This window comes from Xiphias gladius, chromosome 14, assembly GCF_016859285.1.
Source record: "Xiphias gladius isolate SHS-SW01 ecotype Sanya breed wild chromosome 14, ASM1685928v1, whole genome shotgun sequence".
Classification (NCBI taxonomy): Eukaryota; Metazoa; Chordata; class Actinopteri; order Istiophoriformes; family Xiphiidae; genus Xiphias; species Xiphias gladius.
This window is the reverse complement of record NC_053413.1, coordinates 24,519,939-24,534,484: the sequence shown is the minus strand read 5'-3', so window position 1 is coordinate 24,534,484 and position 14,546 is coordinate 24,519,939. Positions and strand designations below refer to the sequence as shown.

General features: G+C 43.6%; 1 protein-coding gene across 2 annotated transcripts in view; it reads left to right on the top strand.

Moving 5' to 3' along the window:
- The first annotated feature begins 1,510 nt into the window (after positions 1-1,510).
- LOC120798764 (neuropilin-1a-like) overlaps positions 1,511-14,546 on the top strand; it is an 84,840-nt gene continuing 71,804 nt past the window's right edge. Inside the window, exons 1-3 of one of the 2 annotated variants that reach the window (XM_040143377.1) lie at positions 1,511-1,928; positions 2,020-2,114; positions 3,026-3,200. In XM_040143377.1, the coding sequence (XP_039999311.1) occupies positions 2,021-2,114; positions 3,026-3,200 (269 nt within the window). In that variant the 5' untranslated portion in view covers positions 1,511-1,928; position 2,020. Of the gene's footprint in view, positions 1,929-2,002; positions 2,115-3,025; positions 3,201-14,546 lie in introns of those variants that run through there. The other variant, XM_040143378.1, reaches the window with a different exon arrangement.

The following is a 14,546-nucleotide window of genomic DNA, read 5'->3' as shown; positions in this document are numbered from 1 at the left end:
CCTTTTAAATCTCCTCCGGAGACGCCGGCCTCAACCTGAGCAACTGTTGAACCGACCAAACCGGAGACAGGCAAAGCGACAACCAGGCAGACGAAATGCCTCTTGCTTGCAAAGAGCAGAGCCCAACAAGAGAGTTCCCCTTAAAGAAACGCGGCTATTAATGAATTAGGCTGCTTCAGTACAGTGCAGTGAGCCATTGGCTCGGTTTTTAAGTGTCCGATAAGCCGCATTTTTTTCTTTATTTACTCAGTTCCATACAGTTAAACCTGAGAGGAGCAGGCTCCCGCTGTTTGCCCCGGGGAAGCTCCAGCGGGATTTTAGAAACACTGAGGTCACGAACCCGACTTTGCCCCGTTCATCCCCACTTGAAATGTTCGGTGCCGCCGAACAGCCAGTGACCGTTTCTCCATTCATTTACCTGTCTGGTGAAATTCTGGTTTAAATTTTCACCCCACCGTTTCCTACAGGAGACATTTCTGAAGGCCTGTTTCAAAGTAAAAAAAAAAGCCAACATGTTCCCTGTCATATCAGAGGTCTTGCTTTCTTTGCAGGCAGCCTCAGTCGGCCTCTCTGTCCATGTTGGGCCCTCGTCAGTGCCACCCTGAGACATGAATTCAAAGATAACCCGCTGCTCTCCCTTAATTCTTTATCGATGTGACCGGAGAAGCTGGGCGTGTCCGAGGGAGGGGTCGCGGGGGGGGGCGGCGCCCCGCACCGCTGGGCTCGTCGGTGGCCACTCTCCATGTAGCACCACCTGTACAGGGGCGCAGCGCAGGAGCCTGAAGATCACGTCGAGTGTTTTTCTAAGCCCCGTGACTGGTTCTTGACCCCCCCCCAGCCGGAATAATAAAAACCCGGAATCACCCCCCCCCCCACCGAAAAGACCTGTGTGATCCTTCGTTTGAGGCAAAAGCAAAAGCATCTCTTCAACACAAAAGAGTCGACGAGTCGAGTAATTCGGTCTTTAGAAGTTAAACAAGCTTCGTTTGAGGTTTGTTTTTAGGAAATTAGTGGACGATTAATCTACAAAAAGGAGTGAAAGAGAAAGGGAAGTTGCAAGTTTTAACATTAGAAGGATCCCGCGTGAACCTCCAGACCTGAGTAGTTTTGGGCAAAGTTTCCGCCTTTTCATCACCAAGGCGACCGGAGCCGGCGTGTGACCGGGGGGGACACAACTGTCCCCTGTAGCCCCGCGGACGAAGGCACGAATGACAACACTTCGGGCCCCGGCCGGTTTCAGCGCGCGCGGTCGCTCTGTCGCAGCCCCGCGCGCGCGCGACACGGAGGGCGCGCCGGAGCCAGTTCGCTCCAGCCCCCCTTCAACGCGGCAGCGGTCGGTCGCTGCTGGCTGCGCGAAGCGGCGTCTCGGGGCAGGAATTCGGGGAGTGGAAATTCCGCCGTCGCTCTCGACGGCTCGCGTCGTGCTCCCTGACGTCCCCGCCGTGGCGCTCAGTCGGTCGCCGCGAGCAGAGAGAGGCGGAGAGAGAGAGAGAGAGAGAGAGGAGAGAGAGAGAGAGAGAGAGAGAGGTCCGGCGAGCAGTGCTCGGAGGTTCTCCGCGGTTGTTGTGTCTCACAGAATAGCGGCTCACTAGTGGTTTCTAGTTCAATTCCCGACTTGGAAGTACGTCCGTCGCCCCTGTTCGGTCTCAGAAGTGCGAGGGGTTGATGAAGAATCGAGGGCGCACCGCGGCCACTTTTGGCGAGCGGCTCTTTCCTTTTTGACTCCTCGTCTTTTTCCTCTGCATTCGGATTATTTCTTATTTTTTTATTTCTTTTTTTTTAATTTCTTTTTTTTTAATTTTTTTTTTATCTTTTTCCGGGAGATGGCAAGTTGTTCCCTGACAGACGCGGGGACCCGGTGCTGAAGCTCGCAGGGATGCTGGGGACCCTACAACGACCAGATATCTCACTTTGAGACAAGAATTTCGGTTATTTTTCTCTTTCGGACGTAACCCCCCCCCCCCTGGACGTTTTTTTCCGCCTCTGCGTGTCTTTATTTTCCTTTTTTTTTTCCTACAGAATGTCTGTGTTGTACAGTCTCTCAAGGATGGGTAGTGGATTGCTATTGTTCCTTCTCGCCCAGGTCGTCTCGGTTGCTCCGTTGACTCAGACTGGTAGGTGCCGACTGACTGCGTGAATACATGTGGCTTGACAACAGGCAGCCAACAGGCTGTGCGTTGATCCATTTTTGCATCGTTTTTGCACCGTTGTTGCCTCTCACCTGTTATTGCCTCGGCTTTCCCTTTGACAGCGCTCCGGCAAGTTAGACCGTGTAAATAGTGTCTGTACTGTTATTATCTTCATGGAGAATAGAGAACTAAGGATATTACACCAAAAAAAAAAAACACCAAAACAGGGCTAATGTAGGCATTTTAGTCATATCATAATATTTCCAAAGTACCTTACAGTCACCGTTAACTAACGCTGTAATATCACAGACACACACACCACGTCCCCTAATGTCAAGATTTCCTCACTAACGTGGAAACATTCCACATTCTCGCGCTTCGGCCAGAGACGCATTTTTGAGCCGCTGAAGCTCGACATAGGCTACAAGAGAGCTGATAAATCCTTCACTGAGAGTTGAGAATTCAATTTTTACCACCCCGCCTGTTTGCAGAAGAAGCCGCCGCGAAGGCACCTCACCCTCATGGGTGGCAGAGATGCAAGGGAGCCCCCCCCCCCCCCCTTTCACTTTACACCACACCTTTTCCCCCAAAATATTATAATCGTGGAATTTGGCTGATACAAATTCCACGTGGATGTGAATTGATAGTTCAAATGTGTGGTTTGGCGCTTGGCATCAGTGTTTTGTTTTGTTTTGTTTTGTGTTTTTTCGCTCCAGTGGTGGATGTTTGGATTTATCATGATCCCCAGCTGGAGGTCTTAGTCCCCTCACTCCATCCCTGCTGATGCTCTCACAGCTTTCGCGTCGGGATTGGCCGCCCGTCGCCAGTTTCCCAGAAAGTGCGCTTTCTCTCCGACTAACTGACCGAGCAACTTTCCGCCTTCTCTTGTGCTGCAGATAAATGCGGGGGTAATATAGAGATAGACATCGCTGACTACCTGACCTCCCCGGGCTATCCCGGCGCCTACCCGCCCTCCCAGCAGTGCGTGTGGGTGATCACCGCCCCTGAGCCGGGTCAGAAGATCCTGATCAACTTCAATCCGCATTTTGATCTGGAGGACAGAGACTGCAAGTAAGAGTTCACTCCTCACTCCTCACCCCCCACCCCCCTCCACCATCTCCCTCCCATCTCCCTCCCATCTCTCTCTGCTCTCTCTTCAATCCTGCCCGGATACAGTAGGAAACTCTGCCACCTATTGGCCAAGGAGACACACATCTGCCTCCGGGGAAGTTGAGGTTCAAGGCTGAGACACGGTACCAAGGCTACTGGCAATTACTTCAGAGGAAATGGGGTTTGATGAGTTTTTTGTCACTCACACTCGATGAGGAAGGGAGAGTGTCTTAAGGCCCTGGCTGGGCTTTTGGCATGAATTTAGAGGAGAGTAAACCCGGAAAAAAAAAAAACCTCACTGCGCAGCAGCTCCTCGTTGACGGGGCTGGGTTTGCTCATCGCAGGAATACATAAATGGTGTTTACTTTTCATTTGGAGGCAAAGATGACCTGTTTCTGTCAGGAGGAGGAACGGAGTTTGTCCGGCTTTTTGTTTGCAGGAATAGAATCCACTCAAGGGGTCGAATTTAATTTTACAAATTGTTGGAAGTGCTGTCAGGTTTTTGTAAGAGAAAACAAATACAAGTTGATATTTTTTTCTCTGAAGCTGGTTTTTTGTCTGCGGCTATCCTTTCTCACCCTGTGCTTGTTCAGTCACATTCATACTTCCAGTTACGGCAAAGATAAGTCCTTTAATAGATTAGTCAACTGCCAGAAAATTAATCGGCAACAATGTCGACATTGAACTGACCGTTCCAGCCATTTTCGGAGCAAAAATGCTAATAATTCACTTGTTCCTTCTTGTAAAATACGAAGATTAGCTTCTTTTCTCTGTTTTACACCTTATTAAAAGGAATATATTTGGGGTTTAGAAGTGTTGGTCAGACAAAACAAACGATTTGATGACAGCAACTTTGATTCTGGGAACTCGTTACGAGCATTTTTCACTATTATCTCTCGTTTCATGGCGCAAGCGATCAATTGATAATGAATAAGCAAGAAAATAATCTGCAAATGAATCGACAAAGAAAATACATGTCAACGTATCTCCCATCACCGCCACTGGTTTGTCAGGCTCCGCACACGGCCAGTCAGGAGTCGGTTTGGGTTGTAAACATTTTTAAAAATGCTCTTGCACGACACGGACGTTGCACACAGACACTCAAACATGCATCGCAGATCATTCGGGTGCGTGTCCGAGGGTGCTTCCCCGCGTGCAACCCTGCCAACCTGTCAACAAGCAGCCGTGCAGTCACGCACGCCACTCCTATACCTCCTCTCCGTGACACAGAAACACAACGCCCGATTGTGTGCATCCACACAACCAACCCATGTGTTGCTCTCTTCCATAAATAAGCCTGTTTTTATGTCGGCTCCTCCGTCTTTTTTAAAAGCTCCATAAACGGCTCCTGTGTAAATCACACGACTGGCTGTCAGAGACGGGGTCCAGCCAATACTATCGGATCAAGTTTCACCACCGAGGGACTAATAAACCATTAGCCGTCCAGACAGTTAGTGGACATGGTGTCGCACAGTGGATTACACACCTACATCGGTCGCAACTAAGATGCTGAAAAGCTTCTTCTTGAAGCCCTAATTCTACAAGGATTTTATGTGATAACCCAGGGAGCCATATAAGTATGCAATCGTGCCGTTTAAGTACTTAATGAAATGTAATAAATCCTGGTGATAAAATTTTGGTCAGCGGCTGACTCTGTTGTACATCACCAACAGAGTACTTTTGTCTGCTCAAATTACTTTTCCACAGGTTAATGTGCTGGAATGAGGCGGTTGTAAAATAAAATGTTATGGTTTCGTCCGGGTTTAACATGAGCTAATCAGTTTTAGTATTATGCTCTTAATTAATGGAAGATTAGATGGGCTTCTTGTAGCTCAAGAAGAAACAGAGGAGGGTCTTCAGGTGCGAAAAAGATGACATTGTTTTATATCCAAAAGGTGGCAAAGTGTGAAAAGTGCGGGACAAATGAAAAGGTAGGTTATAAGATGTCCAATGTGGTCTATTTATGCATCTGAGGAGCTTCTGCTGCATCTTGTTCTGAGCTGTTTTTCTGTGTGACGGGACTGTTCACTTTGGCTACAAACACGAATCCCTATCTTGGTAAGCCTTCAGTCAGGAGAGCAAAACCTTTCCGCACCAAGACTGAAACGCAGTCAGTGCCCCAGGAATCAGACCGGTGGCCATGCAACGGCCAGGCCACCCCTGCAGCCACCGTAACATGCCATTTGGCTGTTTTCTTAAGGGCCTCCGCCGGGCTCGATTGGCTTCATCATTTGTTGTGTGAGTTTATGTTGGATGAAGATGGGGTGGATCTCATAGCTCTCTGACTTGGCAGGAGCTGTGTTGTTTTTGGGACCGACTCAAATGTTCAAAATATGCCCATTCAGTGGGGCCTTAAGCCTTTTGGAGAGACCGCAGTCCCACTTAAGAATTTCTTGAGATGAGATTTAAGAGTTTTATTTCACTCTTTGATGCCACCAGCCCCAGTGTCAGCTGCAAAATACGATACTGCAGTCTGGGAGGCCATGATTGGAAACAGCAACAGAATATAATGTTTCACCATGAATTGAAATAAATGTCGCACATTAACCTGACACTGAATCCTTATTGGTTCCAAGTTTGACCAGGCAAAAATTTGGAAAACTGATTATGCAATTTTTTAAGCCAAAATGTCAAAAGTCATTTGGTCTCGTCTTTTCAAATTTGAGGATTTTCTGCACTTCTCTATTTTTTTAAAATGCCATTTTAACCTGACTATTTTTAGATTTAGCACCGTTTGGTCAGAAAAAAGAAGACATATGAGGATGACACCTTTGGCTCTGCAAAATATTGATGGGAATTTTTTTCACTGTTCTTCGCTGACATTTTACGGGCCAAGTGATTCATCGATAAAGTATCTGGCAGATTAATCTATCATGAAAAGTTTTGTAAGTTTAAGTAAAGCTTAAAAACTAAATCAGCAAAACAAAGAAAATACACAGTTTCCACAGTGATGGAACCTGTGAGGTTGATGATAAAAACTAGAACTGCAACAAAACATTCTTTTCGCTTGTTTAATTTTTGAATAATCGATTAATTGTTTTTTCCATAAAATGTCAAAAAATTGAAGAAGTGCCCAACACAGTTTCCCAGAGCCACAGATGATGTTTTAAAGTTGCATGCTTTGTCTGACCAATAGTCCAAAACCCAAGCAAATTCAATTAATAATCACAAGAAAAGAGGCAAATCCTCATATTTGAGAAGCTGAAACCAGCAACTGTTTGTTTGCCCTGTAAACGGCACAAACAGATAATTGCTCAGAATTATTTTTGAATACATGTGCATTGATCAACTAACCAGTTGATCAGCTAATAAGAAATACAACATAAAGCACAATGCTAGAGAATATTGTGTATTTAGCTTTGCTCTTTTCCAGTAACCCTTGCTCACATAGATGTGGATATTCTGTGGGAAAATAGAGGCAATAAGCTTGGAGGACAGTTCCTTTGTCATTCTACTGCCCCATAGCTTTAATTCAAATGCTGTCCTCTAATTGAAATGTATGGTTGGGATGACACCGCTCCTCCTCCCTCATGAGATAGCATGTCACTGCTTGCCCATTTCTTCCAGTGCCGTAATTACATTACTGGACCAAAATGGAACAAACATGTTCCAGTGCTGTGAAACATGTCTGCAGTTCACTAGCCAAACAAAGAAACCATAGCACTGGCATCCACAAGCAAACGCCGGCTACATTTCTGACATCTGTGGTACAAAATATCTTCTCTGTTCCCCCCTTATGGCCCAGGGTTTGTAATTATGATCCCTAATTACAAAGTTTTTAAAAATACATATTTGTCAGCCAGGAAATGTTTTCTACATGGGTGATTCCTGAAGAAATTAACTGAAATTTTGGAAGAGTTCTGGACTAAAATGAGATGATCTGCCAGTTTCGAAACAATGACACCTTATTGCAAAAAAAACAAAACAAAACAAATTAAGAGGAGGTGTAGTTTTATGTGGTCAGACAAATAGGGCTAACACAAATATACTGAATCATAAACTTGCTACAAATTGGAAAATTATAGAGTAGTATATTTCAAAATGAACTTGGGTGATATAAAGATTAATTTGTGGTTCACAAAGCCTGCACAAGCGTATGTTAAACAATCAGTCAGGGTGACGACCTTTTACTTCCAAAAACTCTTAAAGTGACACAGTCTGTGCTCAGTCAACAGACGTCGGTTTAGATGAGAACCAGTAACACTTTTGTTCTGACAGGCTAAGATCCGTCGGCTCTGCCTCCGTAGCCAATCTGGAGCGGCACCAGAACAAATCTTGTCTCATGTCCATGTCTGAAATAGCACGGCCGACAAAGTGAATCCCGGCGGAGCGCGGCAAAATAGAGCAGAGGCATGGGTAGGGAACATGCGTCGGTGGCAGGATAATTTGGGACATCTTTTTAGGAGTTAGCTGAACTGTTACCTCCTACATATGAGGCTGTACTGGCACGGTATGCACCTCAACACACATGTAATACACATACAGGCAGGACAAACTTCCTGTCACTCCCAGTATGCTTCATGTGCACTCCTTGGTGTACACGGCAAATTTTCGAATGCAGATTTTTGTGCAGTTTTGTGTACGCACAAAGACAGACACTGACACACAGACGGTAGCCTTAAAGGGAAAATCCATGTATGGTGATGAATATTGGATTCACAGTTCCATGTCGTTGTCTGGTGCAATCTTTTTTCTTTTGTGGGGATAAATGGCCAAACAAAGATAACACAAAATCATATACAGTAACCAGATGGAAACAAAGAAGTGACAAATTAAAGGACAGACCGGAATTTGAAAACCTAGGCCTTACTCATATTTACCTACCCATGTGAACGTAAATGAGGTGGACAAAATGTTAGAATCTTTATGAACTTCCGGAAGGTAGGATTTATTGAGGGCTGCTTGATTAGATTGCATTTGTTTTTAATAGTCTAATAAAATGGCAGTTGAGGGTGAAACCCAAAAATTAGCACAAGTTCGGACCACTCCTCCTAACCGAGACGGAGGCAGATGAGGCACGATGAGGGGAAGTGGGGATAGCAAAGGAGTTAATTACAGCACTTCATCACAGAATAACTGCAATGGATTGACCATCACATGGTGATAAATAACAGTGTAAGAGTATCTGAGAGGGGATTTTCCTTTAACTTCTCTCCTCCCAGCAAACCAGCACAACATACAATATTTTAAATTTACAACCCTGAAATTTCAGGGACATAAATAGCAAATTCTTCCTCCTAAATAAGACAGACTGGAGGGGTGAGCGACAGACCAAGAAAGTAAAACAGAGGGAAATGCTATAAATTCCTCTACAGTGTGATGGAAGGACCAGTTGTTCCTTATAGTATGTCCCGAGGCAAAGTGCTCCATGATAAGTCAAAAAAATGTTTCCTCTAGCAGAGACACAGTCACAAGACCGACATCTCATGGCCCGGAGGCATCACATGGGTGGATATAAACACTTAGAAAGTATTTGTGTGTCTGTGGATATGTGTGGGCGATTTCATATTGTTTCAAAGTCAGTTGTGGATTTTGTTTTTCAAACAACACAAGTTTTCAATGTTGACGTTGCTGGGAGGATAAGCATGACCTTGAAGAATGAGTCAAGCATTGTTAAAGTATTTGAAATATATTTAAGTTTATATTTCAAGTTTGGTAGATGAATGGATGGATGGAAGATAATGATTTGATTGTAGGATGGATGAATCATTAAATGCCAGGATGGATAGAGGGAGTAACTGATGGATGGATGGATGATTGAATGGATGAACAATGATGATAAAAGGACAGGAAGGTTGATGAATGAATTAAAGATGGCTGGAAGAACTAATAGATTGTTGGATGATAGATGGGATAATGGCAGGAAAGAAAAATTAATCGGATGGATGGATCGATGGATCGATTGAATGGCTGATAAATGGATGGATAGTTAATGATGGATGGACAGATTGCTGATGATAGATGGAAGGACAGATGAATGAATCCACAGATGATGATAAATGAATGGATGGATGGATGGGTGGATTAGTTGATGAATGGGTGGATTGCTGGACAGTGAATTGCTGGATAATATAAGTATGGCAGAGTGGAAGGATGATTCAACAGATGGCTAGATGAATGGATGGATTGCTGTGTGACACATGGAAGAACCAATTGATTAGCCAATGGTAAATGGATGGATGGATGGACTGCTGGGTAAGGGGTGAAAGAATGGCAGGATAGAAGAAATAATTAACAGACAGATGGAAGAATGCTAGGCTGGATTGATGGATCAACTGTTGGATAGATGATGGATGGATGAATCGATGGATGGACGGAAGGCTGGCTAGAAAAACACATCAATAGCTTAATCGATGAAGGGATATGTGGATTGATTATGGATGGAAGGATGTCAGGATGAAAAGATGAATCGATGGATGCATGGATCAATTGCTTGCTAATGGATGAATGGATTTGTGAATGTTAGATTAAAAGATAAAAGGATGAATGGATCAATCACAAGATGGATATTGATTAATGGAACAATGGCGGGATAGATGAATAATCAACAGATGACTGAAAGGATAGAAAAATGGATGGATAAATGAATGGATAGATGGATGGTGGAGTGCTGGATTGTTGGATTTCAATAGAGGGATGGCAGGATGGATGGATAGATCACCGGACAGATGGATCGCTAGATGATGAAAGAATGGCAGGATAGATGAGAAAGTCAACAGCAGAATGACGAGGTGGCACATAATGAATGAATCAATGAATATGCGTATGGAAGGACGGATAAAGGAGGACGGATAAAAAGATAGGTCAATGGATGGAATGAGGGATGTATCGAATGATAGAGGGAAGAATGGCAGGATAGATGAGTGAATAAACAGATGGCTGGAGGGTCGGCGGGATGGATTGATGAAATCAACTGATGGAATGACAAACAGATAGATGGATGGATGATTGGATGGATGCTGGATAAAGGATAAAATTGATTGTTGGATCACGATCGGAAGGATGCTCGGGTGAACGGATAAATTGGTTGATGGATTAACTGCTGGACAACGGATGAATGACGTTCTGGATGACTGAGGATGGATGGATGTATGGATGAATGACAAAAATGACAATAAATGAAAGGATGGACAGATTGCTGATAAATCAAAGAATGGCAGGACAGATCAATAAATCAACTGATGGCTGGAAGGATGACAAGATTGATTAATGGAATGATGAATGAATGAATGGATAGATGGATGAAAATGGAATGATGGCTTGATGGATAGATACTGTATAATAATGGATGGATGAATTGATTGATTTGTGGATGGTGGATTATTGATTAATAGATGAATAGATGGATTCATGAAATGATAGATGTATGAATGGTAGGATGGACGAAGTAATCAACCGACCAATGAAAGGATGGCAGGACATGAATGAATCAATGGATAGATAAGTGAACGGAGGGATGGATGGTTGATAAATAAATTAATGTTTGTATGACTGATAAAAGATAAAGATAAACTTTTCCCAGTACATTTTGATAACCTCTCCTTGTGAAAATGTAAAAAAAGCATTAGTCAGCGACTCTGTCGTCAGTTGTTTAGTCTTGTGTTTGTGCTGCAGCACAAAAATGTGGCACATGACAAATATTGTGTTCAGTCTCAGCCTTTTTTGTGTGGCTTCAGACTGAGGCTTGCTTCACGAGTGATGCTGTGTCCAGCATTCACTCTGACTTTGCCAGTTTCAAAGAAAAATAAAAGCATCCCTTCCAGATGGTTGTATTTTTCAGTTCCACACCAGCCATAGAAAACAGGAAGGCTAAATGTGCCACTGTGACAGAACGGCTAGCCTGTGGATCGCTTCCAAGGAAATTTGAGGCCCGAGCCGTCAAAAATAATTTGGCTGTTTGTTCTGTGTTTTGCAGCAACAGGTTCCTTCTGTTTGTTACTTTGAAGTATAAAAGAGCCGTGAGAATTAGGTAATTGAAAGATGAATATTATTTTTTTGTTTTCTTGTTTGTAGTCTAAATGAGCAATTGTCCTGTCTTATGTAATATCATTCCCATTTTTTCTTCTGTATCACACAGACATATTTGTAATATCTCAGGTAGGTTTATTAAAGCCGAGACCATTCACAAACCTATGATGATTGACCAATTTTAGGTTTTAATTACGACTGAACTTAAAGTCTGAAGACATGTAAATACTCAGGATTTGAATATGTACAACTGTAAAACAATATATCCACAAATCGACATACCTTCCCCCTTTTCTCATGCCGTCTTTGCTTTCCAAAATTATTAAATTTCCCACACTGCAATGAGGTCTCGGTCTGGGATTCCAAACAGATAGTTAGTTTAATCATTGAATCCCCCCTGGTCATTCAGTGTCGTCCTCACAGCACCAGAAATATTAAAAGGAATGAGAGAGGGGAAAAAAAGTGAAAATGGAGATGGAAAATAAGGAAAGGAGAGGAAAGGAAAAACGGCAAACGAGGGGCAATTCTGCTGCTCAAGAGAGAGACTGTGATATCTGAGATTAGAGGTAAGCAAAGGCGAGGGCAGATGAAACAGACAGACTCAGAGAGACAGAGGGCTTCAGGCTGGTTGCCATGGTCAGTCTAATCCTGACCTCTGTGACAGACCTCTCGCTGTCTCTCCTCCTCCTCCTCCTCCACCTCAGGCTGTTTTTTTTCTCACTTTTTTCATCCAGTCACCTCCTGCTCCATCACTTTCTTTTCTTCTCTCTCTCACTCATCATTCTTTCTCCCACCCTTCACTCTCTCTGAACTCCATGTGCACTCATCTTGTTTTCATCCCATTTTTAGCTCTGTTCACCATATGGTCTCCCTCTCTGTCTCTCCCTCTCGTCCATTCGGAGAAATGGTGTTGAACTTTTCACTGCGTACAACATGACTGACCTCTCGGCTGTATTGAAGACTACACACAAATTTATGATTGAGCAAATTGTATCCACAGCAGCTGTGTCAGTGGTTTATATCCGAACCACATCATCGGCAAAGGCTGTTTGCAACATTAGGATCAACTTGAAAAGAGAGAAGCTAAAGATGCGTTAGTAATAACTGAATAACTTTAAATGCGATAACTAAGATGCATCTGGAAACAGGGCTGACGAGAGCCTGAACCAAAAATGAGAGCCTTAACCAAAGCAGTGTTTTGAACCGGAGATGCTGAACTTTCCTGACCTAAAAGTTTGGAATTCTTCCTGCTATTTAATCTGTGATTAAATTAATCAGTTAGCTATTTGTGAGGCTACAGCAGCGTAAGGCTGATTAAAAGATGCACTCTGTTTAGTTTCTCAGTGAAGCACAAATGATCAGAAACTTACGTCGTATGAGGTCTTCCTTAATTATCACAGAACATGTAAGATATCTTTATTTTAAAATAACTCACAGTTACATTTCCAGTGCTTCGCATTCTGTGTAATTATACACTTAGTGAGCTGCTTGGTGCCTGAAATAAGTGTTAAATTTGGCGAAGTTCAGCGTTTAATTGCCGACTTCCACGGTTTATACAGTAGACGACCGCAAGAATAGAGAAGAAACGTTGGCGAAGAAACAGACTTTCACCAGTTGACTCTTGTCTTTCAGCTGCAAATGTTTGTCTAATGGAAGGAAGGGTGAACGTTGAATCCGGCTATTGTTTCTGTTACGCAAGCGCACATTGTTTGGATTTGCTTTTCTAAACAATTATGGCCACCAACTCTGCGTCCAATATGAATCAGCTCACACATATAAAAATAAAACGTGCATACGCATACGAGCAAAGAAAACACACACACACTCAGGTGCACACACATACACAATAAAACTAACAAAATGCTGTAAACGTAGACCTATTGTGGATTCCCCGTTCATCAGGGAAACACAAACACACACACACACACACACACACACGCACACACACATAAACACACTCTCTCTCTCACTTTCACAGACAAATGAAAACACATGTCAGATTAGATGCTTAACGAGCAGATTTACTAGTTTGGCAGGGGGAGAGAGGGGGAACCCGGTCGGCAACGTCACGCACACACACATGCACAGCTGCAATCCGAGGATTTACAGGTTGCACTTTGTCCTGAAAACGGCACACACACCCTCCCATGCACACCAGCGGAGCATCCGTCAGTGTTGGATTTTACAGCGACGATAAAGCTGGTTTGGAAAGGTTTTCGTGCGCCGCTGCTATGTGGTGTTATTCAGTCTTGTATTAAAGCTCAACAGATTTAGATCCACCGTGAACCTTGGATGTACAGTCAGCATGAAAATGACAGAGACGTTAGCAGACGGAGGGCTTGTAGATGGCTGGGTTTGGTGGGTTGAATACGTCTGGAGAATTTTATACAGCGAGGCACTGGCGGAGGCATCGCATTGGGGGGGATATTCAACGTGATGACAGTTAGACATGGCTGCTTTTAAATCTTAGGGAGTTTTCAGGCCTCGGCTCAGGCTCCATCCATACCGCAAGTCTGTTTTCACACACAAGAGTTCTTCAGAAAACTTGTGTCACGACACACATTCTGTACGCTATCGTCACATCCCGAAGAAATACACAGTTTGTTGCCTAACACAGAAAATGTTTCTTTTATTTTGCCAGCACTTTGGTCCCCATATCACATAAAAGCAAGGAAAATTACTCATTCCTTGGTGCGTGGCATGTCATAATGCAGAGGCCCCTTCAAAGGGGAAATTCATAACAATGCGGGCATTCACCAGATGTGTGTTTTTAGCGCGGAGCCTGTTTTTCAGATATGTACTTAGTGACAAACACACCGATGTGACACTAGTGATGTTACTCACCTCCAAGTTTGTAAAGCACTTGGCTTTCACGTTTGGTTTGGACTCCGTGGGAATCTATTTTAGACCGGTTTTTTTGGACTGCACTCCAGCTACAGCGGCTTTCACGCCTCATCAGAGCTCTCAGTGGAAAAACGCCTCGGATCCAGAAAAACCTGTCCACTTGGCTCAAGTGTGAAAATGGCCTTACATTAACCTAAACATGATTCAAATACCTCTAAATAGACTGTACTTACTATATAGGAATTCAACATTTCATTGCCTTTATTACATCCTGTACTGTGGGCATTTAGCATAATCTTCACATAAAAAGAAAGACGGACAGACGCATAGATAGATAGACATATAGGCCTTGGCCAATTTCTCTCTACTTCAAATGGGTAAAATCTAATTGACCTTCGTGTTTCTAGGTGTCCCAAAAGTCACTAGAGACCACTTAAAATTCTCGTAATCAGGCAAATATAAATGGCTAAACTTTATTCATGTGATTCGGCTGTT